Here is a 26,160-nt window from a genome sequence, read left to right on the forward strand (position 1 = left end):
TACAAATGCCGAGTTTGATGGTGAAATTTTGTACGTTTGTGCAATTCCATTTTACATGCAGACATTATTTTTTAGAGATTTTCAAAACTTGTATGAAGTGTATTTCACAATTCTACTGAGTCGGACCGTATTTCTGAAATGTTCTTCCCGATCTTCTTTTCTCCATCCTCCTATCATCACAAAATCACCTCACCTCGCGGCCCTCCAGGCGACCCCGCGGGCAGGCCGTCGCTCCTTCCTCCCAGGCCCGGGTCGCCGTGCGCCTCCAGGTCTCGCGCGGTCGCGGCAACATCAAACGAACCCTCTTCGCCTGGCCGCGCCGCCGAACACATCTCCAAGCCTCCCTCCCACCGAAGCACGCCACCTCGATTTCTTGTTTCGTAGTCGCTGTCCTCAGATCCACCCGGACTTGAATTGATTTCTTCTTTTGTCGGTAAGAAAACCCTAGTTTGCTTGGTTTGCTTGGATGGTATTTCTAAGAGTTAGTTTGGTTCTGGTCTTCCATTTCTTAGTACGAGCAATCAGATCCAAATCTTTATTTCCAGGATCATGGGATAGATTCTCCAATAGGTCCAGATTATTGTGGATTTCGTTGCTGCGTGGTCGAATTCTGAACCCCCCCAAGGCCACGTTAATCTGCCCTTGTGTGTCTCGATTTGCGGCATAGTTTTTCGCTTGGAAGGGGACATGGTGATTAGTAACAGTGCGATGCCCCGAAAACATGAGATCCCACCTGCCTATTGATTAAGGCAGGGATCAGTGTCCTTCTATAATATCTGTTTCGTTTGCTCAAATTGTGCCTAATTTTACACTTTGTGCAGTTCCAGGCTTTTGTGCTGTTCTTCGCAGTGTCATTACTAGACAAAATGGTTTCCTTCGAGATGAATGACCTCAAGAGTATGTACCCAGCGCCATTCTCTCAATTTGTCGTTCAATTTTTGTTCCATTTGTATATGATGGGAGCATCGATAACTTGTGCTGGGCCTTAAATGTTGATGTGCTTTACTTTATCTCATTTGTTTCTGCTTCTGGCATTGACGAGTTTGCAAATTGCGATGCCGCCTATTCTTACAGTAAAACTGTGGCATATGTGCCAGATCACTTAAACAGTACTTTTCAGTGTATTCTGTATTGACTAGGATACACCCAGGGTATATCATGTACTGCGCGGTATCTGCTATATCCCTTGACTAGTAGTTTTCATGTTGCAATTGACTATGATACATCATCGGTATATCATGTACTGTGCAGTATGTACCACATCACTTAACCAGTAGTTTAAGTGTTAGATTTGATTACACTGCATCAGGGGCATATCATGTACTATTTTCTCTGTCCTTCAATGCTTGAGTGTTTATTAGAAAAAGCAAGTATAGGGACAGATTCAAACCTAGATAACATTTGTGATACCATAGCAGTTTAAGAATATATGGCTAATCGCAACTGAGTTGATCCAATATATGGAAATCTAGGCCTAACTGTACCAACTGGGTAAAGCTTTTAGACAAAGCAAAGATAAATCTTTAAGAGTTTCCGCAAGTTAAGCCTAAGCCATACTACACAAATAACGGCAGTGCTGGGCTGCTGGCTGACCTCTGAATCTCTGAATGATACTTGGATTATTTAGTTGATAACAGCGCCACATGTGATACTGCTCTAAGGTCTATGCTACTTTCTGATTTACTAGTGATACCACTGTACCTGTCCTATATTGACCATAATAATGCGGAACAGATAATCATTAGTTCAGTCAGCAATCGCTTATAAACCAGCTTGGTCTGGTTGGGTTTTGATGCCATTTTTCGGTGAATCCTTAGTATAGTTAGCAGGTTGAAAATATCGCCTTTTGAGTGTTGTGGCTATGTACAAAAATTATGTGAACTTCAGCCACTTTGGGATAGGGAGCTGTGCTCAGTGCAACTCTTCTAGTGTTCAACATTCAAAACATGATGAAATATTTCAGCTTGCGAACTCTTTTTAGTGTTGTGGAACAACGTGCCCCTTGTCATATGATGTTGTAAGCATATTCAATGGTTGATTACAGTTTGTTCTTCCCACTCATTGATTCGTGGCTTCTGATTTTCATCTTGGCCAGAGATTGGGCTTGGCCTGACAGGCTTTGGAATATTCTTCTCCTTTCTGGGAATCATTTTCTTCTTTGACAAGGGGCTTATCGCAATGGGCAATGTAAGTTTTCTTCCAGTTGTATTTCCTTTTTATTTTTTGAGGAGCTAAGTCAACTGAGTTAACCTATGGTTAACCTTTCCTCTTGATGCCATTTCAGATTCTCTTCCTGTCAGGTTTGGGTTTGACAATTGGTATGAGATCAACTATGCAGTTCTTCACCAAACCTAAAAATTACAAGGTTTGATGACCACTGGATTTTCTATAGCTGTTATCCTTAAACATGACTAATATCTCATTAACTACTCTAATGAACAGGGTACAATCTCATTTGGCGCTGGCTTTTTCCTGGTTCTAATTGGGTGGCCCTTTTTTGGCATGCTCTTAGAGGCATATGGCTTTATTGTACTCTTCAGGTTAGATAATTTCTGTGACAGTTTCTCTTTTAGCAATCTGCCGTTTCATGTTGAGACAAAGTATAAAAAAAATCAATGCTATGAGTAGCAATTTGATTCTTACAAACTCCCATCGTTGCTGTAAAAAAATTGCTTGTACCCGGATACTGACCTGGATGTATTGCAGTGGATTCTGGCCAACACTTTCAGTGTTCTTGCAGAGGATTCCTATCATTGGCTGGTTTTTTCAACAACCGTTTGTGACATCGGTAAGGAGCTCACGGCACATGGCATTCTTCTTTTGTTCCTGGGACAAGAAGCTTGGCCCGTTGCACATTCTGACTAGTCCAATTTCCCTTATCTGCAGTTCCTTGACCGCTACAGAGGAAAACGGGTTCCAGTCTAGCATCCTTTTGCTCTATGTTACTTGTGATGTAGCAACTGATGGTTTTTAGCGACAGTACCAAAATGGTTATGCAGGCGTCTGGTCCTTATTTTTTTTCTTTATGTGTTTAGTTACTGATAGGACTGTTTGTAAATTACACCCCGAAGCCCAAGTTTGATGTTGTTGTCAAGATCAAGATGCAAATTCACCCATGAAATGGACTGGAGAAACTTGTTCCTTTTCTTTTTGAGATGATTGGATAAACGCCTTAATCTAGCCCTTACGTTGGTACGATGAACCGGCAGAGCATTGTTTTTATAAAGTGAAGTTATATGCACTTTAGCAGCAACAGTACATCACACTGTCACCCTCTGATGTCCTATCTCGGCGTGCGAGTGCTTAGACCATCTCAAGGGTTCCCGGCCGTCGGGGGCTGACGGGGAACGAGACAGGAGAGATGTGAGATTTTCTCTCTTACCTCTTCGCTCCGCAGCTACGTATCACTGATACTTAGCAGAGGACGATATACTCGTATCTGATACGGCGCGATACGTTGATACGGCCCGATACAGGTATCAGGAGTATCGGAAAATTACAACCTAAAAATAAAAAAATAATTCACGATATGCTCGTCGATACTTCCTGATATCTCCTTATACTTTGGACTAGCTCGATATCAATGTCGGGGATCTCACAGTACCTCTTGATGTTGAGACTCTAGCCCCGGGCACCCCATAGCCACCTTCGCCAGCCTGACATCCATCACGACCAAACACTTGTCCGGCACCAGCTCCCTAAGCCTCGTCGCAATGGCTAGGGCGACCATCTCCGACTCCCCGTCCTCGGCAACCATGCAGTGAGATAGGTCGACCGCCTACAGCTATAGGCACGTTGCCGCCAGGGCCTTAGCCCACGCCATCCGACCCCGCTCGGCCGCGCGAGCCGCTCCCGTCGGATGCCTAACTTCACATCGGATGTTTGGTTTGTTTCGGTTATGGAGATAGATGAGGGCTCATGTACGATTCGGCTAGAGGTAGGAGAAGAACGTGTGGGCCAACTGGGCTTGCTATAGGGGGGAGAATGGAAGGGCCGACTGGGCCTGTAGAAGAGAAGAAGAGCAGATCGGTTTTGGTTCAGTTATTTATATTTTAGTAAAAATTAATTATATATTTATATATATTTCTCGTGTCAGTGTATCACGTACGGGTGAAACTTAGCTCCGCATTTGGCGCAAAACGAGCTTCCTCCGCTCCGCAGTTGGCGCGAACCGCGAATCGAGCTCCTACGGCGCGAATCGAGTGCTGGATGCTGACCTCGACGAGCAGTGGCGGGCCTTCAAATCGGGCACCACAGCACCCAAATTGACCACCTCGCCTTCGAATCGAGCTCCTCCCCATGCCGGATTTAGCTTCTTTCTGCTGAAATCGAGCTGTAAGCAGTCGGATTGAGTTCTTTCACTCTCGAATCGAGCTCCAAACAAGCAGACCGAGGTCCTCCCATGTTGGATTGAGCTATGCTGCGGATGAGCCAGAGAGAAAGAAGAGAGAGATAGCTGGAGAGATTTAACTGTGTTGGTGTTGGCTTGGTTGGACGGAAAGGATCAGGGAGGTGGTGGATTTGGTGCTTGCTTGTTGGGGAGATGAGAAGCAGAGCAGGGGAGGTGCTCTCATTTGGTGACCAATTTGGATCAGGGAGAACCGGAGAAGCACAGTGGGGAACAAGAACAGAGGGAGGTGGAGATGCTGTGTTGTTGCTCTGGTCTCGCGAGAAGGAAGAGAACAGAAAGGTAGTGGCTCGGCTGGACAGCAAATGGCTGGAGTAAGATACCATTTGCGTACCAAATACATGTACAATGTATACATACCATATATTACAGTTATATTGTATATGTTATAGTACTTATGTAAAAATGATAGAATATTAAAAGTCTGTTAAGAAAGAAAATGTTATTAGAGTGTAAAAACCTAAAGAGAATGATTCTGGTAAAAGAATCCATTTGAAAAGGGATCCAAATGAAGGAATGATCTTATAGGAGTGCTTGAGTAGAGACACGTCATCAAGCGCTCGTATAAAAACATCTCTCCAATGCAAGTACCTTTTTTAAAATTTAAATTGGTTGCTTGCTGCACTTGCACTTTTTATTGTTAGTTACATCAGCAAGCTCTCCGGGCTGTCGGATCAGGTGAACAGGTACTACGGTTTAAAGTGGATCGCCCGCCTCAAGCAACTACTTGAGGCAACCCTTGGGCGATCGTGTCCGTGATCGCCGGTGCGTTCCTGCTGCTGCTCTGCTCACCATGGCGCAGACCTTCAACTTGTACTGCCCGTGGTGTCAAGAAAGGAGCAAAATATTACTCATCTCTCCGTGTTTCTCAAAACAAATTGAAAACCTAAAGAACACATTCAATTGTTTAACGTGTTCAGATGGCACAGCAAGGATTTTTCTTTTGAAGGATCACAGCAAGAAATTTAGGCATAGTAATCTAGATCAAGCTCTAACATGTGCAAGAACCTCACATTCATATTTTGCCAAGACGACAGGGGAATGCTAAACCATCGGTAAGGAGCAACGCCAGCAATGAACGCAGTTTTACACATAATCAGATAAATTTAGCACCTAGAACTAATCCAAAACCCCACAAACAATCAGATAAATCTAGCAACCAAACCTAATCTGAAAGCTCGAGACCAGCCAATTCTTGCCAACAATGCTGTGTTGTATCCAACAATTCTCTAGGAACCAACATGCGCAGCTTCATATGATTCCAGTCCAGCTGGTCAGCAAGTCAAAGCCGCCTGCAAGCAAAGGCATATCTAACTAGCTCGACTTCATGTTAGTAATAAAGCCTTCAGATAATGGCATGTGCAGATCAGCTGAAGTGCCTCCCTGACCAGAATTCAGAATGGCATTCGCCCAGTTTGATGATCTGTGCACAATTCTTGAAGGGATGCGGTCACTATCTTCCCCTCCCGAAGCTTCATATCCGTCACTTGACGATCTTGTGAATTCAATGCCCTTGTGAGCTGGATGTGACATGCCTCCTTGCATATCATCAGCCATGGATGAAGAAATGCGAAAGGGGTGGAGATCAGGCGAGCCAAAGCTACTTTCTGGTGATGAATCAACATTTCTGGTGGATGCTGCAGTACTCGGTTGGAAAGCGCTTCTTGCTTCAAGCTGTAATGGGGCTAATCTGCTGGAAATTTCCGTGGCTGCATCGCTGAAGTTGCTTCCGGTACCACTTGCAGATAGAGTTGCAAGGGGGTCAAGAGAAAGTTCAGCTGGGAAATATCCTCTTTTGTCAGGTCGTCTCTTGTTGTTAGGCTTATGATCTGGTTTACTGCCATTGTCTGGGCCTTCATGTTTTGCAATTGGCTTCAGGATTTTGGATTTCTTCCTTGCCTGCGTAGCTGCCTTAGATACTTCCTCTGCGTTAAGGCGCGCCAGTGTCCACGGACTGATTTTCACTGTTCCAGTTTTTCTCCTTGCTCCTTCCTCTTCCTTGGTTTTCTTACTGCCAGAGTTCTGTGGCATGCCGATCTCTGGAGGAATGACATCAAACTGCAAAAGATTTGAGCAAACAATAAGCATTGATTGCTAAAGATGGGAGAACAATAATTGGTGCTGCATGGTTATTATCACTATTATTATTATTTTAAAAGGACTGCTAAGGAACCTTTTTTTTTTCACCAGTCACCAGGAGTTAAGCTTCCTGAATTTGGATAACATCGGTAAATGTGGCTAGCAGAACAACAGCTTTGATAAAATAATTCTAACTGACACCAAAAGGTGATGCTACTTGTTTCAAAACAAAATTGTTTGGTTTCAGTTAGCTTTACATCGAGAACACAAATTAATGTGGACATATTCAGCTAATTAACACAACAACACATCCAAGATTCCTACATATGATCCATGGTTCAGTGGTGTATCACACTGCTGTCTTCCGCACATCCCGAATCTTTATCCTCTTGGTTACATAAGGTTTTTGACAGAAATGAGCCACTGTCACATACCTGATCTTCCAGGAATAATTGTGGTGGAGTGCACCATGAACCACGACGAAGTGGTCCAAAAGAACTGGCTGTGCTAAATCCAGTAACCGAGCTAATAATAGACATCTGCGGACTTTGGTGTCCAGGAACCTCTTGTTGATCCTCCTGCTCTCTCAAAGCTATGATGTAATCATATGTGCTAATTCCCTGAACACACATGTAAAAAAAGATATCAATTTAGCCTCCAGTAATACGGATAAAAGAACATCAAGTTCAAATGCACATATTTTCTACTTATCTTTCCAAAGATACATAACTCTCTGACTGAACCAAGGTCAATTATAGCAACTCGTTATAGTATGTGACTTATTTTAGTAGAAAAGATGACAAACAATCAACTCCTGTGCTATCAGCAGTGGGACAAAGGAAGAGTGGTTGTTGTTGTTTCTTATTAAGAGAATAGATAATCTGTTACAATAGCCATGTAGTGGATCAAGAAAACAGAGAAAAATAGTAGTGACCAAGCATGTCTATTTCTGGAAGCAGATAAAAAGGTGTTGACAAAATATGAAATTGCAAGCATGCCTATTGTGTCTATTGTATGCTATTATCGAAGGCTTCTTCAATTAAACCTCAAGAGCAACTTACCTTCTTGATAAGAAGGATATGGAAGCATAAAAGTTGAGTGAGTGGTATGGTTGCAACCATTGCTAAAATGGTGCAAGTTGCCTGCAAAAAGAAGAAAAAAAAAGTGTATTACCAATCTTGTAACACTTTCTAAAAAATAGCAGCGTCATTTTAATGTTGCCAATAAATTCTATGAATTTCAATGCAGTAAACACACATTAGATAAGGAAAAAGAAGAAGATTTCAGTTGAACTCACCACAACAATTACAAAAGCTACAGTTGAGAAGCTACTTCCCAACTTCGTGACAATCTGCCTGGAGAACTCTCCTCGCTTCACGATGCAGAGAATCAACACAAGGACTCCCGACAACCACTGCATCACAAGCTGGTCCAAGGCAAATTCAATTACATAAGGGCCATTACATAGGGTATATATCACTGATATAATGCTCTTTATATTCCTATTGTTGTCAGTTTGTAGAGAGATCCACACTTACCAGGATAACCGCAGAAGCCATTAGAACGAAGAACCCTTTGTAGTTCCTTTTCCCAATGCAATTGTTAAGCCACTACAAAAGAACAAAGCAGCAGGGAAATAAGATCATTTTTTGCAAGGAAATAAGGTAATAATTCTTGTGAGGACTGATAGTTCTTAGTATCAGGGGAAACAATAAGACAAATCTTACTCTGCAATGATGATCAAAGCCATCAACACACTTGTCACACACTCTACAATGCTTACTGTTCTTCAAAACCTGCATAATGCCGTTCTTCAAAATCTCGCAATGACATCCAAACTCCAAAGGTGAATAATTGATGCTCCTTTTCATAAGATATCGGAAATGTTGAAGAAAGGTGAATAATTTATGCCACTTTTCAGAAGATATCGGAAATGTTAAAGATACCACCAAATATTAAAACTAGCCAAGACGACAATAGCATAAGGACACCTACTTCCCATTCAGCTGTAGTCGCTGTATTATAATTTTAGGGCTGTTTTAGTCCTAAGATCATAAGGGGGATAAGCATCCGTCGGGTGGATAGCCAGGCGGCGTCGACTGCTAGAGGAGAGACTAGACTATAGATTGGGAAGACAGAATATTGAGAGAAGACTAGATTAATTCTTTTCTTCCTTGCTTTTCTCCTGGATGCGCCCTCTATAAATAGGGTGGGTACATGGCTAGCCTGGAGAGTCCTGCCGTATTCCAAATATTACTTTCCTAAACCGACTCCTGTTCTATTCCTAAACCGACTCTATCTCCTTCCTAATCAAATATCTCCTTCATTAAATAATTCTATCTCCTACCTAATCTGAAAACCTCCTTTTATTTCTTAATTCCTAAACCTTCCTAAATCTGAATCCTTCATTCTAAAGCGTTGGCGTCCTAGGAGTCCTATGGCTGTACTGCTACAGGACTCCGGGTACTGTCCTGCACGTGGCAAGGGCATACTAAGACAATGAGAGAACAACTTTATTTGCATAAGCGGAAGGCACCGAAATGATGCTATTGGAGGATGCTTGCATAAACATCACATGTGGATGATTATTTACAATCTGGAATAACATGAGCATTTGATTCAAACTACTTGTCATCATTTTCGTCTGAATTCAATCTATTTAGTAACAGTAACTTGTGAATTTCATTGATTACCCTGACAAGTTTATACATTCTCAAATTCATTAGAGTATGTCAAAGTTCTAGTGAACAACAAACCGAATATTAGCAATATTTTTAAAGTCTACACATGGATCCACCAGCTACCCACCTTATGCATAGAGATAATTCCCTGTGTGCCACAGAATGTTAATGAAATTCTCGATTTGACACTGAAAAAATCATGATCCCTTCCATACCACCAATTTAGTTTTATCATCCCCTAAGTGCCATTGACATCATAACAGAGGTGACGGTAGTGGCATATAAGGGATGAAAAATTAAGTTTTCCCATCTCCTGTGTGTCACTGTCGTCAACTCCGTTATGACGGTGATGGTACACAGGGAAAGGAAAAAAATAAGTGATGGCATGGAAGGGGCCATGATTTTTTCAGTGGCAAATCGAGAATTTTGTTAATATTCAGTGGCAAACAGGGAATTATCTCTTCTACATAAGCACAAGTCAGGCTAAGCATAAAGTTCTGAAAGGAAATGCGAAACTCACTGTACACATTTTACTAAATTTCTGTTTTTAGGTGACCTTAAAAGCCATGCTTTAGTAGTGCAGACAAGTACAGCTTGAAGAAACAGAACAGTATGTTCAGGTATGATGGATGTGGGCAGTCATACCTCTGCTTCACATAAGCTGCAGAAAAACATGCCTTCTTCACTTATGTTCTGATCTGAAGGCTGATTATCCAAATGGAGCCATCTTTTGCAAAGGCAAGAGAATGGGAAACAAATTAAGCAAAGAATTTCAGAAAATCTGGGCCAAGAAGGCGAATCCTTCATCTCGAGCATGCTGCTCAGCTTCTCACTGTTATCAACAGCACTAAAACCCTCACTTAATGGCCTTCCTCCATGACCATGATTTGAATTCATTTGGGATTGCTTTTGATCCTTATCTAATTCCTGATGCCTTGCTGAACTGAAAATGCCCGGGTCACTAGGATTTGTTGCAGCACACCATATGTATAGCACAACAACACATGTAATCTGCAACAAGAAGACACTCAATACTCTGCAGATAAAAAAATTCAATCACTCAATCAGTTATATAGTCTAACGTCATATCATCATCCCTTTACAACAGATATGTGCAAAACATACATAGCATATTACATTTCTCTATACAGATACTGGAACCCTCAATGCCTGATGGGAAGGGTGCCAAGAAATAGTTAACCGCGAGGCTGCAACCAGTGAAACAAATATGCAACGCCAGATCTATCCCTACTAGCGAATATAATCTCTCAAAAAGGACAGGAACCTCACCAATGGAGTGTAGATAGCCATGGCCACAATTTGGCAGGCCTTGGTCCCCACGAACGGCACGAAGAAGACATAGAAGGCGAAACCCAATGCCGAGAACACGGCTATCGCCACCACCTGCAGTTAGTCAAATGCAGAACACAGTAACAGATTACGGGAGTGGTAAATGCTAACAACAGCACGAACACTGGGAGGAAAAGGGAAAGCACAACCCCGCGCGCTAACTAGATTGTACTATACCTGGAGAGGGTGGTAGGGAAGCTGCCACCCGTGCTTCCTCATGGCCGAATTGACCCAGCCTGGACTCCGAGAACGATAGGATGCCAATGCCAAGGGCTACCAAGAACTAGCAAGCCCGGACTCCTCAAGAACCATGGCTTTTCTTCCTCAGGTCCCTCTCTAGAAACCAAGCGACGCCTTGCTCCACTGCCCAGAACAGGAGATTGTGAAGGAGGAACCGAGGAACCAAGAATGCAAGGACCAAGAACCAGGGAATGCTGTTTTGGTCTCCGATAATGGAGAGAGGCAGAGACGGGGTAGAGCTAGAGCTAGAGCATCCAATGCCCCGTCTCGGGGAGTACGACGACTGCGCGTCTGTGCCCCGTCCGGCGGCTCTCTGGATTTATTGTGCAAGGCCGAAGCAGCATCCTGTTGCTGCTGAGTCATCTTCTTCTCTCGCTTTCTTCTACTACTGCACATAGCAGCGGCCAATTGCGCAAGTAGATCGTCCGAATTAGATTTAGAGGATATTTAGAACGCATGAACTTCGTAGAAATTTTACACGAAACAGTTTGGTAGCTGCAAGAAAGGGCGAAAACATTGGCGGGAGAGTAGACATACACGCTGGACAAAAAGAGCAGCTGTCCAAATCGACAAGAAAGCTTCCCGGTGATTACGGAAAAAAGCGCCTAGGCGTGAACAACCCTGAATTCCTGCAGAAGAGCTTTTGCCACGAACAGAAAAGCACCATCACAGTTTCGTGATGACTGGTGCATAGTGACATTACTTTAGACAAGGAACTTGTTACTCGTTTTAGCATAAACTTATAATACACATGGTGTGCATCTTTCACGCGGCTAACTACAAATCGACAATACTAAGCACTTAGCAGAAGGAGAGGGTACACAGCATCAGTATTACCTAAAAAATTTAAACACATGAAATAGAATTTGAAATCCGATTTGAATTTGGATGTCCTAATAAAAAATAATACTCCAACGTATATAATATTTTAAAATTAATGCGACGCCGGGGTGTGTCCAAAAGCTGGGGAGCCTAGCCCATCTTTTTGCATGCTGAAGCTGAGGCGCTGAGCTATGTGCTGCAGTGCAGTGCCGCACCTTTTGGTTGCCTCAAAAGCAGGCGCTCCCCTGTCGCTTGATCCATAAAGGAATGCGATTTCAAATTAGTGAAAATTTTATTTTTCCCATTAACAGGATCTAAATTTTGCTTCTGCCATCGTGTTTTATTAAATTTCCCTTTTACCATCGGTTTCACAATTCGTTGAGCCACTTCCGTCAACTTCTAGCCGTTTTTGTCCATTAGATTTCTGAAAAGGCCATACTGCCCTCGTCTTAATTATTCCTTGCTTCTCCCCTCGCTGCCCGCCTGTCCGCCGGTGCTGTCTCTGCGTAGCCCGTCGCTCGCTGCCAACGCATCTCGCTGCCCGTCCGCTTGCCGCAGGCCCTCCATGGACTTCGACGAGGTGAAGGGGACGACAGCTTCCTGTTGCGAGGCCCGCGCCACGTTGAAGCTCCGACGGCTACTCCGTGAAATTTTATGTCTTGTCCACTTATTGATTATAAAAATGAGACAGTTTTCAAAGGCACAAAATATATATACAAACTTAGTTATGCATGGATTCAGACTAACTACAATTAGACAATACTAAGCACTTAGCAGAAGCAGAGGGTACACCGCGTAGATTTTTTTTAATGTAATGCGACGCTGGGTGTGTCCAAAAGCTGGGGGAGCCTAGCCCATCTTTTTGCATGCTGAGGCTCAGCTATGTGCTGAAGTGCAGTGCAGTGCAGTGCTGCACCTTTTGGTTGCCTCAAAAGCAGGTGCGCCCCTGTCTCTTGCTCCATAAAGGAATGCGATTTCAAATTAGTGAAAATCTTGTTTTTTCCATTAACAGGATCCAAATGTTGCTTCTTCCATCGTGTTTTTATTAAATTTCCATTTGGCCATCAGTTTCACAATTCATTGCTTGTTTTTGCCACTTCCGTCAACTTCTAGCCGTTTTGTCCATTAGATTTCTGAAACGAACATACTGCCCTCGTCTTATTCCATGCATCTCCACGCGTGACACCCCTCGCTGCCCGCCTGTCCGCCGGTGCTGTCTCTGCGCCTTCGTAACATTGGTCATAAAGTAATTATATATGTACTTTCGTAAAATTAATTATAAAATTCAGCTCATGATCATAAACAATATTGATCGGTATGCAACTACAGACAAAAAAGATATGAAAATTCTCTAAATAAATTTTCTTGTTGATTCCAATTTATATAGAGAAATATTCATAAATTTTGATGCATAAGATGTCATTATTTGGATCCTCATTTGTTAATTAAACTAGTTAAGAGAAACATTGAGTTCGCTGGAAAAGTCATTTCAGAGAAATAATCATGAATTGTAAACATTATTTATTAGACAATATTCATTGGGAAGTCTAGTGCATAAAATAAAAGGCATTAGAAATCACTAGAAAATCCCCAAATTTGAAAAAGCCCAAAGTTCTTAAAACCGACCCGCCCTAAAAAAAATTGCCCACGCACGCGCTACGACCTGTCTGCACGTAGAGAGCGTAGCTCAGCTGCTCTCGAGCCAGCCCAAAACACGACCCACTTACATCGCAAGGGTGTTGACCTGGGGCGACGCCATGAAACCATCTCAGCTACTCATCCTCATCCGACGAAAACACAGGAACAAAACCCCAGGCGCCAGCCAAAACCCTAACCTAACATAATTTCTCCTTTCCCTCTCAAAATGTGGGCGCATAGCGTGAGTGGAAGCGGAAGGCGGCGGCTGAAGCAGATCTGGTGGAGCATCACCGCTGGTGAGAGAGAAAAAGGAGAGAGAGAGAGAGAGAGAGAGAGAGAGAGAGAGAGAGATCCAGCCAGAGGAAGCACACCGGTGAGATGGGGTTGTTGCGGGCGCGTTTTTCGATGCACACATGTGACTAAGCCCATGCGTGCCTCTGTTGAGCGTGGGGCGAGTCGAAGCCCACCTGCTCAAGCTGCTGACCCTCAGGGATGACTATGTGGAACCTAGCCAGGAGTTCGTCCCTCCACCCGGCGTGCAAGTCCGACCCAAACACTGCAGTCCCCGCCAAGTGCAATTCCTGTAGCATGGAGACGTCAGGCAGCGTGACAGTCATCTCACCTACGGGCAGGTGAAAAATGTGCATCTTCGACCGCTAGCAGTCGACCAATGCTGTCAACGGTGCCCTATCTAGGGGAAACCGGGGGGTCTGTTCCCTAGTTGGGTCGAGGAGACAGGCCAAATGAAGAAGACCCGATGCCCTCAAGCTATGAAAAATAAATAATGTGAGCAAAATATTAAGTTATTTACAACAACAAACATATAATGCACAAAGTTATTACCTCGGAATCCAACGCTGGTCAAGCCTGTAGAAGTGGTCCGGAGTATGCAAGCATAAGGACAGGTACTGGTCCATGCCGTCCAAATATGTCCGATGCATTACATCGATCACAAGGTTGATGAGCTCCATACCTGAAAGCAAAAAAGAAAAAACTATGACTACTTCCTAACTACTCTAAATTTCTAACTAATTAAAAAAAGAAAAAAAACACTTAACGGCGCCGCTGCACGTCGGCCGAAGCTGCCCGCCCACTCACTGTTGCTGCCTCCCTCCTCACGACGCCCCACACCAACCGCTCGCCGTCACTGCTCGTCGCCGCCCGCTCTCTATGTACAGTCGTGCGTGGGAGAGGAATCGGTGGCCGTGAAATATATAAAGGCCCATCGACACTCGAAATATTGCCAGGCATGTTGGCATTCCACGTGCCGACAGGCTACGAGGAGTCGTCTATCGGCATTCCGAATGCCGATATACCACCACCCTATACGAACCGCCTACGTGGCACCACCCTTTAGGTGGGTTCACAACCTGTTGGCTTTTGGAATGCCGACAGGTCCTCGTGCCCACTGCCACATAGGCTGTCAACATACAGAATACCGATAGGTCCTTTGTCGTTATTTCGTGTGCCGACAAATACATATTCTTGCAATTTTTTTAATTTACCTATTAGTTTTGCAATTTTTCAGTAAAATATATTATTAAAAAATTCCAATAGCTGCAGAGGCTTGAAGTCGTGAAGATAAGGAAAGAGCAGAATAAAGTCGTGTATGAGTTGGCGTCTTTAGCTATAAGATTAAGTCAAGAGTCTTGTTTCTTTTGTTATAAGATTGAGTTAGAGTTGTGTTTCATTTGTTAGTATTTCTGAGTGTGTCAGGAGTCTTAATTTTCATGAAATTACTTAATCATTAATAAAGCTCTCTCCTTTCCAAAATACAATGTGTGCTTGCAACCTCAATGATTCCTGCTCTCTTTTTGCCCTCATTTTGTTCCCTCTGCCTTCGAGTATTCAACCTACCTCAAACCTTTACTATTTATTTTATTTCCAAGACATCAACACAAGATATCGTTTTTTATTTCTCTCTACTTTTTTCTTGATTCTATAAATTATGTCTTCTAAAAAGGAAATGCAGAAAGTCCATGATTGTACACACAAGGACATCCAACAGCTTGTACATAATATTATCCTTCTGCTCGCCTTCTGAAACTCTGAACCTCAAAGCTTTATGCACAAATATGGGGCGCATCTTTGCAAACTTGCATAGAAATGATTTATCTGCCCCAAAGGGATTCTCTTCCATACATACATATTCCCTATGAAAAAATTTATAAATTACATTCGAATTCAACTATTATTAACTCGCAAGTTTGCACTTCTTTGCACCCAAAATGTGAAAGAAAACTGACTTGCAACAAAGAAGGGGTCCGGGTTACCAGGCTAGCAATCTCAATGTATTAACTTGAATTGGAAAGCCTGGGAGAAAAATGCAGCAGTTCTCTCACAAATGTCCATGTCTTTGCCACAGAGCTTCAGGATCGTTGGTGGTTTTCCGTTATCGACACCATAAATATGTGATATGTTTGCAAAGAACAAATTCCAAAACCAGATAGGCTATTCCATCAGAAACTTGACTATGCCTCTACAAGTCCTTTACTGCATGCTTTCTTCCCGCGTTTTGTTGCCTTTGAACTTGCTTGAGCTTCATCTTCCGTCTCAGTTTCTATCCTTGCAAAGACTGGCTTTGGCTCCATCATTACCTGACCTGCTTTAAGGCCTCCCCATTTCGTATCCTCCTAAGGACATAGTTAACAAGAATTACATGCTCTGGAAAAATATTGAGGCAGATTCACAATAGATTTTTTTAACCTTGCATTTTCTGAGGAGATTATATTTTGGAGGATGACCATAAAATACTTGCCAAAAATGGGAAATGAAATCATACAACATATCTCTGATATAAGAACATACCCATCTCAATACCCTAAATTGGTCTTTTGTGAAACCAAGCTGTGTATGAATCCTCAGAGAAAGGCTTGGAGTGATAGGAGATAGTGCAATCGCAATTATTCTCATCGTCTCTAAAATAATCACAAGATCCTGTAGATAAGTGGAGACAGAATTAAGAAATCAAGTCATATCTATAATGCCACTTAGCTTTCTTTCTGACATTAATGCTACACATAGGTGGCATGTAATTTCATACAATGTGTAGCATAGCTTGCCAAACATCTGAAATATCAGACATATATGATTCCATCCAAATATTTCACAATAATGGAACCAATTTTGTAGACAGTTAACCAGTAGCTCCATGTGTCACATCAAACAGCATTACATAAGTCACGAACCATTAAAAATATATCTTAAGAAATTGTCAGCACAAATAAGATTTATTGTTGATGTTAGTTGTCACAGAGCATAACATCAGTCATGGTGAAATCAGAGCTAGGATGCTGTCAGATGTATAACAACAAAAGAATTCTGAAGCTCCAAGAGAAATCACTTGCATAGGCTGCAAACTGATTTAGATGTGATTTGAAATTTCAAATTGAACTTTCAGCATTCAAGATTTGACAAATGATATCTGAAACAAACATGAAAAGCCGATGAGAGAGTAAAATACAGTTTCAAATGTTTACCTTTGCAGCTTTTTCAGCACTTTCACCCCCTTGCTTGAAACAAGACCATGGTGCTTGCTCATCAATGTACAAGTTTCCAAAGTTACCAATCTCTAAAATAGTTTCACATGCTGATGACAGCAAAAGATTTTCATAATGATGCTTTGCCTTGTTCACCTGTATAAACAATTTTTACTGTGACACCAACAGATACACAACAGAACATGCAAATGTGTGATATTTATTAGTAGGCAGGTAAATAGCAGATGCATCACGAGTTTGAACAACAGATGGAAAGACCACATCATTGGCAACACATACTGACAATATTTAAGCCTTTCTTGCCACATATTAGTTAACAGGATGAATGGCATATCCATAAATCATAAACTAGTTTAGCTTGGATGATAACGGTGGTTGTCTTTATTGGCCATAGGCTAAGAAATAAAACTTACAAGAGCATTACAGGTTTGGGTGTAATACACCATAAAAAACAAATAAATTATGGAAGTAGCATCCAAGCATATGGATATTAAAAACCAAAGAGCAACGTCTTCAACGTCTCAAGCTTCACTAATGTATAATATTGAATTATTTCACTTATAAAAGCAAATTCTCTATTGTATTTGGACCTTATATTTACTAAGTCTTGGTACAGCCGGTCAAACATACTAGACTGCATTCAATCACAAACTCATCATTTATTATTAAATCCTCCACTCGTCTCCTTGTAGTTTAAAGATACTAGGAAAACATACTTACCAGATTTTCTACATTATCTCTGAACGAACCTCCATCCGCAGCAGCAATTGCATCAAACGCTAGCGTGGATCTACAATTCTTTTTTAGTAGCCCAAGTGTACGATTAAGGAGGTTTCCTGTTCACATGAGTGAATGAGATCATTATTAATACGTAAAAATGCATAGGTAACACAAATAAGGAATACCGAGTAAAAAAAAAAGAAGGCAAAAAGCATAACAAGTTTTAGCTCACATAAAGAGTAAGTACAAGTTTCAGAAACAAAGGCATTTGAGTAGAAATACCGATTGTGTTAGCAAGATGAGCATTGACTATATTGATAAAGCGTTCTTCTGAATAGTCCCCATCATTGCCGAATTCTACTTCCCGCAAGAAGAAGTACCTAACAGCATCAGCACCAAATCTTTCTACCAGATCATTTGGTTCAAGTGTGTTGCCTAATGACTTTCCCATCTTCATGCCATCCTATAATTTTCAAAATAGAAGGCATTGGTGCATGAAATAAAAGTGGCTCGATGAGACAAAAGTTAACTGAGAATCTAGATACTTTTTTTTTTACATTCTCTGTTCACCAGAGCAACCTTTCTTACAGAAAAAAAAAAAATTATAGGCAGGCATAATATACTACCACCACAAAAGTAAGACTCAGATTGTACAATAAACAAAATATGTTGTAAGGTATAGATGCTATTGCGTGGAGTGCAAAGATCTGCATTAAAAAACTAGTACTCTATCCATGAAATATTGACATGTGAGCACAAGCACATATATCCAATTTCTTCAAGCTACCAAATATTAAAATTATAAAATAGGAAAAGGCTAAAGAGGTAAGGCAGGAACAGTGATGGATAAGTAGAACATCACACTACACAAAGAAACTAATCATTCAGCAACAGATATCCAGACATTATATCGGGAAAATGCGCATATAATTGCAGGAAAAGCAGTTTAAAGTTTAAACCAAAATACCATTCTCGTATTGTTATGCCTCCATTTCTTTAGACATAAAAATTGTTACTCTTCCTGTTAATAGCAAAAAATGGCACGGCCAAATCTTTTGTACACACTGGATAGTCCGTTGATAGAGGCCGTGTCATCACCGGACTATCCAGTGAGTAAAAGGGTGATTTCTTGCAGAGAAAGATGCTCTCTAGAAAAATCGGTCCGGTGAAAGATTCGGTGTTAACGCCGGATTATCCAGTGCATATAACTCAAATTTTGCATAAAGGTTTTGCTCTGTGGAAAAATTAATCCGGCGCAAACCTCTGGTGAGTGTATTTGCTACGTTGGAACATCCGGTGTGCTTTAAAACGAGGATTAGGGTTTCAGTCTAATTGAGCTCGCCGGATAGTCCGGTGTTCACATTTTTGTTCTCACCGGACCATCTGGTGTTAATAGATTAAAAGGCCGTTAGGTAATTGATTTAATTTGGCTTACATTTGGTTGAGATAAGGATATGTCGATCTGATTGCTAATTGGCTTACATTGTTGGCCAATTAATTAGTTAAGGTAGTAATCAGATATCACATAATTTAATTTGGCTTTTATTTGGGTCATTGGCTGAATAAAGAAGTATTCATGATGTCATGAATAATCGGCTTGCTAATTAAGTTGTTAGTGCAATGGTGTTAATGTGGCCGGTTAATTAGGTGATTAGCACATTGATTGAAAGAGAGACGGAAATTGGATGCTAGTCGGCAACGTGCATGCAGAAACACAGAAACATGTAGCAGCAACAGCAGTTGTGGCTAGATGCTGCATGCAAAGGCGGAAAGAGACAGCCGCGATGGAAGCTCTAGCTACATACGTTGATTTTCGTCTCGAACTTCTGCACGCATGTAAACAGTGGTGGCCGATTCAAGGGATTCAACGCTTAGGATCGATAGTGTCATGGTGGGTCGCGCCAGACGTGCTAGAGGCGCTGGCCAGCTCGGCGCTCGGCCTAGCGTGCGAGCACGCGGCCCAGAGGGTGCCACGTGTGGCTTGCCGGGGTTTGGCGCGGGGCAATGGCCTGCTGGCATGGGGAGCCGGCTCAGGCGGAGCGCACCGGGCCAAGTGCAAGACCAAAGCCCAACGGGTGTTGAGGTGGAGCGCGCGTTGGAGACCAGCATCGACCGGAATCCTAACCTGAGGAGAGAAAGATCAAACTGTCTAAGGGATAAGTCCATCCACCCTATAAATAGATGGGGCGTATAGCCGATTGAAATACGCACAATCGTCAAACACAAAAACATATATATTTTCTTTGCTTCTTTTCTGTTCTTCCTAGGAATAGGTCTGGAGTAGCTATGCTTTGATGATATGTCCCGTAAATCAGTCGCATGCTCCTGCGAAATTGGAGTAGCTATCCTTTGATGTTCTTGCTTGTAAAACAGCCGGTTGGTTCTTCACCGTAATCGGAGAATTATCCCTTTTGCTAGTTTGTTTCAAAACTAGTCGTGCGCTTACATGAAAGTGAAGCAATCTGGTTATTTTGTGACCTCTGTGTTGATTTTTTGCGTTAACACTTCCCCACATTATTGTTTACTTAGGGTACAGTGCTATATTGTTATCAGGCTGAAGAAGTGGAAACATGAACAGTTGAAAATAAGTAAGTTCACCTTTGTCAAGAATCCATGACCAAAAACTGCATCAGGAACACTCATCCCTGCTGACATTAACATGGCTGGCCAATAAACTGCATGAAACCGCAATATGTCCTGAGGTACATGCACAACAATTCATCACAAACCATAATCTACTGGATAAATAAAAAAACAAAAGAAATCCATCCAATATTCTTGCTTGTAAAACGACCATCGATATCAATGCCTACAATAGTATGTGATTGTGACCAGCTCTAGGAAATATGTTAGCACCATCGATATCTTTTGCTTCTCTTCTCTGTTGCTTAAGCCTTTTGTACAGTTCATCTTTTGGTTATTTAATTTGCAGTAGGGGACTCCCCTACTGTTTTCCTTTCAAAAAAATGGAGGGCAAATATAACAAGATACTCAAAGCAGTAAACAAATAGAGAAATGTTCTATTCTACTTAATTTTATAGCTAAGTCTGAGTGCCAGTTCTGTCAATTTCGAAAATTAGAACCTACTTATCTCAAAATTGTTTTAGCTGAACCTATCACTCAATAAGTTTTCAGCAATTTGATCAAAATTGATAATATGCTGATGATTTTTCCAAGATTTAGTGCCACAACAGTGATTAGCTATAATGCCACATCAGAATTTTATCAGCCCAAGTAGCTGCTCGTTGAGCAGTAGGACTCAACAGAAACAAGTTTAAACAAACTGGATCCAATTTTAAAAATAGAAAGATGGGAGGAAGTAATTAAGAAATTGGAGAAAGATAGAGCAACTGTGAAAAATTTCTCCATACGCAAAAAACTAGGTGCCCCATGCAATGTTACTTGACTCTTCTATAGAACAACAAAAAGGAGTTCATGCTGATTTATTCATTTGAACTATATATTTTGCATATTAACAGTATTTTTTCTTTTTTAAAAAAAAGTTAAAACCAAACGGTACTCTGGTACTCTCCAAGTTCAAATCAAATTATAAGAGTTCCTTGCCATCATAATAAAATATCAAACAAGCAAATAAATGTGTTAATTATGAATGAGAAGAGAAGCATACAGTATTTTCGGGAGATTCCAGGATATGACATTGAGTAGAGTGGCAATTCGGGATTCGACACTCTATGGCTCACTGACATGTGGCCCCTAACCCCACTTGTCATTGATACATAGGGTTCCAACTGGCAAATCCTGAACTGACACTCTATTGAGTGTCATATTCTGAATTATTCCCAGTATTTTGCTATAAGTAGCAACAAGGAACACAAATGCATGAAGATGCTATAAATAATGCTTGGAACAAACCTTTCCTATCAGGTGCAGGGATGCGGGCCAGCCACGATCAACAGCTTGCTGCAAACTTGCCTGCTCACCATCATCTAGTAATGCTGAGATATACCTACAGAGGCAAACATATGGAAAATAGTCAACCAACATGAAAAGAATGAGTAGGCCGAACTGCATACGATTATATACTTGAGTCGCTGGGAACAAGAATTTTAAAAGAAAAATAATTCCATCCTCATTACAAGATTCAAGTCTTCAACGGTTCAACCAAATAGCAGAGTACTCCCTCCAGTCCAAAATAAATGTCATCTTGGGTTGCGTGCAGTCAACTGTTTTAAACTTTGTCTACAAATTACTTTTTATGTATTGAGTTTGGATACTTGAAAATAACACATGTAGATTTATCTCGAAAAGTACTTTCATAATAGTATACTTTTGCTATGTTTTATCAATATATTATAACAAAAAATAGTAGTGAAAGTGGTATTTTGAAGACTATGTCGATGTTCAAAACGACACTTATTTCAGACGGGAGGGAGTAGCATAAAGACCAAGAGCTCCCCGTTCTTTTATTGCATGCATGGGCTTAAATTATGCTTAAGTAGTAAAGTGTCCATCGTTTGATATAAAAATGGATGATTAACTTTACTGTGAAATGTAACATACATTTGGAAGAGTAAAAATATACCAGAACTTACAAAAAGCTAGAAACATATATTACCTTTAGCAAAATGAAACAAAACACAATATGCATGAACAGTGCACAATGTACTACAAAAGAGATTTGTTAATCATTGTCATAGAGAGAGAATGAGAGATCATTAAGAAGAGCCTTCAGTGAAGCCCTTCAGATGAACTCCAAGCAATTAGACTCCAGTAATGTTACAAGGGTGCACAACAAGCAGTAATCCTTCTAGAAATAGCAATTATCAGAATTCAAAGCATCCCAAAAATGTAAACATGGCCATAAGGGTTATCATCGAACGTAAAGCTTAGAAACAGAACCAGTCTTTATTTATGCATAGCAAGTTGACAGTTTGGAAAAACAAAAGCACAAGTAATCTAATAATTTGCCAAGGACTGTAAATAAATGAAGTTGAATATCTTCTATACTTGCATGGTAGTAATAAACAACATAAATTGATAGCACAAGAACACCTATACAACAAAATTCAGGTTAAATATGCAAGTCACCATTCTTAGGAACATGCAAAGGAGCAGGTGTGGACTGGGAAGCGAGAAACATACCCTAATAGAGCATCAAACCAGACATATATTGTCTGTTTGGTGTCATTAGGCACCGGAATGCCCCACTCTACAGATGCACGGGAAATAGAAAAGTCTCTTAATCCACTTTTAATCCAGCCTTGGACCTACAAGCTGTGTCTTTGTGAGAAAGACTAGAGAACAGGTACATTCTAAAACCATGAAAATAAGAATATCCAAACTGTAAGACTGACAAGTAATGAAGCAATCCAGGTTATGTTGCTACTGGAAGCTAAAATATGAAGCAACAGTATGAAACTTGAATGCTTCTATTACTAAGTTGCACGTTTTGATATTGTCATCATGCAAGAAAGGAATGATGTATTTCTCTTGCAAATTGAATCAAATAGAAGTCCAATGGTCATCATAACATTTATTAACATCGTTACTTACTAAGATGCCAGCCCTTTCTTCAACAAAAACAGAATTTACAACATGCAAATCACATTGCTTTCAGCATGCACCGATGCACATTGTACTTTGTGGAGTCAAGGCAATCCTACCTTGCAACAGCAAGGAGAAGTTACAAGCGCTAAGGACTTAGCTTGGTTTACATTCATAATCAACGATGTATTGATCTAACTGCACAAAATAAGTATACATAGGAACAGTTGTGAACCGCAGAGCCTCTTCACTGTCTATTAACTTTCTCTGAGTTTTCTTTCCCCCTTATAAAGCAATGTTTTGCAGTTTTCTTTTCTCAGAACTGGTAAGTATTGTCATCTTAGTTTCCATCTTTAACCTAGTTAAGGTGCCATCTGAGTAACCACTTGACAAGTTAACCATAAGAAAATGTATTGCATGGATTTTATTAATATGTCAAATAACACTTCAGAAAAGCAATGACCCAGTCAAACTCGCATTGTTTAGTTGTTGCATACTTTACACCAGACATGATCGAGAAAATTGTGGAAAAGCTCCATGAAGACATATGACAACTTAGTTTTTTCACTTTTTCTGGTCTGTGATCGAATCATCTGATTAGAGTCTCCTTTTTTACACAAACAATTTTACACTTTCTAACACAATTTGCAGTGATGTACAGTAACTCAATAATCACCAAAATGATAGAACAAAAGCATATTAAAAGGACTAAAACCTCACCTCATTCAAGCGATGTGATGGCCTTACAAAATCAGGATTTCTTGTCAGTAGCTCTTCCAACTTATGCTGGTATTTTGACAAGGCAAAGAAATAGTTATCTTCTTTTCTTGGCACACAAGGCTTTAGATGGACAGGACAACAATTGTTTTCCACTAGCTCTTTTTCATCCTGTGTTCAATCAACAAAACCAACATTAGTACAATTACTAATATTGAAAAAAGAGGGTCAATCTGTATAAGTGCACATGGTATAATGTAGCTGCATAGCATAAAAATAAAATAGACCACACAATAAAATAGTACACACACCTATCAGCATTAATATAGCAAAGTCTTGCACTTTTGCACATTTCACATGTTGGTTTGCATCTAAATTTTCGAAAGCCCAAAAAACTAAACCACGGCCTAAATCCAACCAAACTCATACTTTAGACAAATTAGACATGGTAACCAACATAGACACCAACCCCCCATAAAATGGATCAGTAGCCAAGAAGGTATATTTTCCATGTAAAGCCAGAAAAAGAAATATTGGTCGGTAAACCCATTTAGTAGGCAACCTGGTTAACAATAGAGGCACAAAATCAATATTTGTATTGATAAATATATTTAACGGTACTATATAAGAAGGATGAGACAGAAGCTTACCTTGTACTCCTCACAGCTCACACAGTAAAGTCCTTCATAATCAGCTCTATATATGTCACCACTGTTTAATACTCTAGAATAGAAGTCGTTAACAACAGCCTCATGCTTACGATCGGTAGTGCGAATGAACTTGTCGTACTCTATGTCTAGCTGCAAGAAATGTTAAAGAAATTTGGAGGACAAAATGAGGTCATGTTTACTCTGCGGTGAACAGTATTGTAAAATGACACTTGATGCTGTAGACGTACATCAGCCCAGAGCATCTTATATGAATTTGAAATTGTATCACAATGCTCCTTTGGGATTCTGCCACTAGCCTCTGCTGAAGTGGCAATTTTCTCACCATGTTCATCTGTTCCAGTAATAAATATAACCTGCTTCTCTAGCAACCTCTGCAACCACAGAAGCATCATCAACAGACTGTTAGACAGTAGGGTTAAGCAACAGAAGTCATGCATTCCACTCCCATTAGTTCAAATAGTCAAAACATTGAGGCCCCATTCAATTGGAGAAACATAAACACAAAATTCTGTACACTAAGCTGTTCTATTTCCACTGCAGTAAGATTGTAAGCATATACGAACTTCATCTAGGGCATGGCTATAAAGTGACGTAGTATGAAGTTATGAAGTAGTATGAGTATATGGAAAATATAGAATCCCTCTCTCCATTCGTGCAATGCATGTGCGACGGAGTTGCACATCACCACCTGATCATACAACAGTAAACCGCACCATACATTTATCACAGCATCACAACGGCCACTTGACAAAATGTGAGTCTCCATGTTGGTAAACATTGTTAGTGCTTCCGTGGATCTCGTGAAACCCGCGCATGTGCGAGTTGCTGCAATTTTGCTCGTGCGGGATCCCTAGCCCCTAACTGATCGAAAATACAGCGATTGCATCCATACGAGGAAGCTTGCCTGGAAGCGGGCGATGGCGTCGGCGGCGATGGTGGTGTAGGCGCTGCCCATGTGAGGCGGGGCGTTGACGTAGTAGAGCGGCGTGGTGAGCACGTAGGGCTCCGGCGCGGAGGCCGCGTTGGGGGACGAGGAGACGGAGGCAACGCAGCGGCCGCCGCGGCGGAGCGCGGGGGCGAGGGCCCGGGACGGAGGGGCGAAGGCGAGACGGCGGGCGCCAGCGGCGAGGGAGGAGCAGGGGGCGCAGAGGAAGGCCCGCCCGGCGGCCATGGCGGTCGAGACCGGAGGAGGGATGGGTGGGTTAGCGAGGAGTTTTGGATCGCATTCGTGAGGAGGAGAAAACCACGCTCCAATACTAAAACAGTAGTCTCTCTCGCCAAATGAAAAGGTTAAAAAATAACAGGTAGCCCAGCAACCCCAAAACACCATGAAGCGGACCGACGAAGCCCACAACAGTATAGAGCAGTAGCGTAAAACATTACCTTGACCTCGCTTATCAGATCCAAACTAGAAATAGAGCGCGGCCTTGCCGCGCCTGCTAGGCCGGCACATTGGCCCGTGATACGCCTGCTAGGCCGGCACATTGGCCCGTGATATTGTAGTCTTGTATCATGGTACGAGCAACTAAGGTCTTATTTGTTTCTCCTATATTCTGGATTGTGGATCATATAAATTCATCTTGAGTGTATTGTGGATTATATTATAATCTAGACATATATTTGCAGAATCCGCTTCCATAATCTAGCTGTTTATTTACAGAATCCATAATCCAGAGCAAACAAACAGGGCCTAAGATAACATGGTCATTCAGTTCAGTACTGACATGGTAGTTTTTATGCCCGGCCCATTTTACGTAAATAGCCTTTCTGCTATTGTTTTTGCTTTGCTTTGGATGACCTTTGTCGGGTCATTTCGTTTATGTTGCATT

At 41.4% G+C, this 26,160-nt stretch overlaps 3 protein-coding genes across 6 annotated transcripts; 1 reads left to right on the forward strand and 2 right to left on the reverse strand.

Annotated features, from left to right (window-relative positions):
* The first annotated feature begins 117 nt into the window (after positions 1–117).
* LOC133916718 (vesicle transport protein GOT1-like) lies at positions 118–3,146 on the forward strand. 3 transcript variants are annotated; one of them, XM_062360524.1, is made up of 8 exons: positions 119–433; positions 546–749; positions 822–897; positions 2,096–2,187; positions 2,285–2,365; positions 2,443–2,540; positions 2,707–2,788; positions 2,887–3,146. In XM_062360524.1, the coding sequence occupies exons 3-8, from the start codon at positions 867–869 to the stop codon at positions 2,923–2,925; spliced, it is 423 nt and encodes a 140-aa protein (XP_062216508.1). In that variant the 5' UTR covers positions 119–433; positions 546–749; positions 822–866; the 3' UTR covers positions 2,926–3,146. The 3 variants fall into 3 exon arrangements, with proteins under 3 accessions (XP_062216509.1, XP_062216508.1, XP_062216507.1); XM_062360525.1 differs by lacking the exon at positions 546–749 and having other exon boundaries at positions 118–433; positions 828–897; XM_062360523.1 differs by lacking the exon at positions 546–749 and having other exon boundaries at positions 120–433.
* Positions 3,147–5,329: 2,183 nt separating this feature from the next.
* Positions 5,330–11,101, reverse strand: LOC133916719 (probable protein S-acyltransferase 22). Of its 2 annotated transcripts, none has more exons than XM_062360526.1 (9): positions 10,696–11,101; positions 10,459–10,572; positions 9,814–10,179; positions 8,215–8,283; positions 8,026–8,097; positions 7,785–7,913; positions 7,549–7,629; positions 6,922–7,107; positions 5,330–6,466 (listed from the first exon to the last, which is right to left on the reverse strand). In XM_062360526.1, exons 1-9 carry the CDS (start codon positions 10,735–10,737, stop codon positions 5,723–5,725), a joined length of 1,803 nt encoding a protein of 600 aa, XP_062216510.1. In that variant the 5' UTR covers positions 10,738–11,101; the 3' UTR covers positions 5,330–5,722. The 2 variants fall into 2 exon arrangements, with proteins under 2 accessions (XP_062216510.1, XP_062216511.1); XM_062360527.1 differs by having other exon boundaries at positions 9,814–10,204; positions 10,696–10,719.
* Positions 11,102–15,303: 4,202 nt separating this feature from the next.
* Positions 15,304–25,606, reverse strand: LOC133916720 (methionine--tRNA ligase, chloroplastic/mitochondrial). Its single transcript, XM_062360528.1, has 12 exons — positions 25,236–25,606; positions 24,559–24,702; positions 24,311–24,460; positions 23,664–23,831; positions 22,542–22,666; positions 21,312–21,405; positions 20,037–20,135; positions 17,721–17,901; positions 17,439–17,554; positions 16,698–16,853; positions 16,027–16,155; positions 15,304–15,851 (listed from the first exon to the last, which is right to left on the reverse strand). The coding sequence occupies exons 1-12, from the start codon at positions 25,500–25,502 to the stop codon at positions 15,690–15,692; spliced, it is 1,791 nt and encodes a 596-aa protein (XP_062216512.1). The 5' UTR covers positions 25,503–25,606; the 3' UTR covers positions 15,304–15,689.
* Between the last annotated feature and the right edge of the window lie 554 nt (positions 25,607–26,160).

Source organism: Phragmites australis, chromosome 4 (genome assembly GCF_958298935.1).
Source record: "Phragmites australis chromosome 4, lpPhrAust1.1, whole genome shotgun sequence".
NCBI lineage: Eukaryota > Viridiplantae > Streptophyta > Magnoliopsida > Poales > Poaceae > Phragmites > Phragmites australis.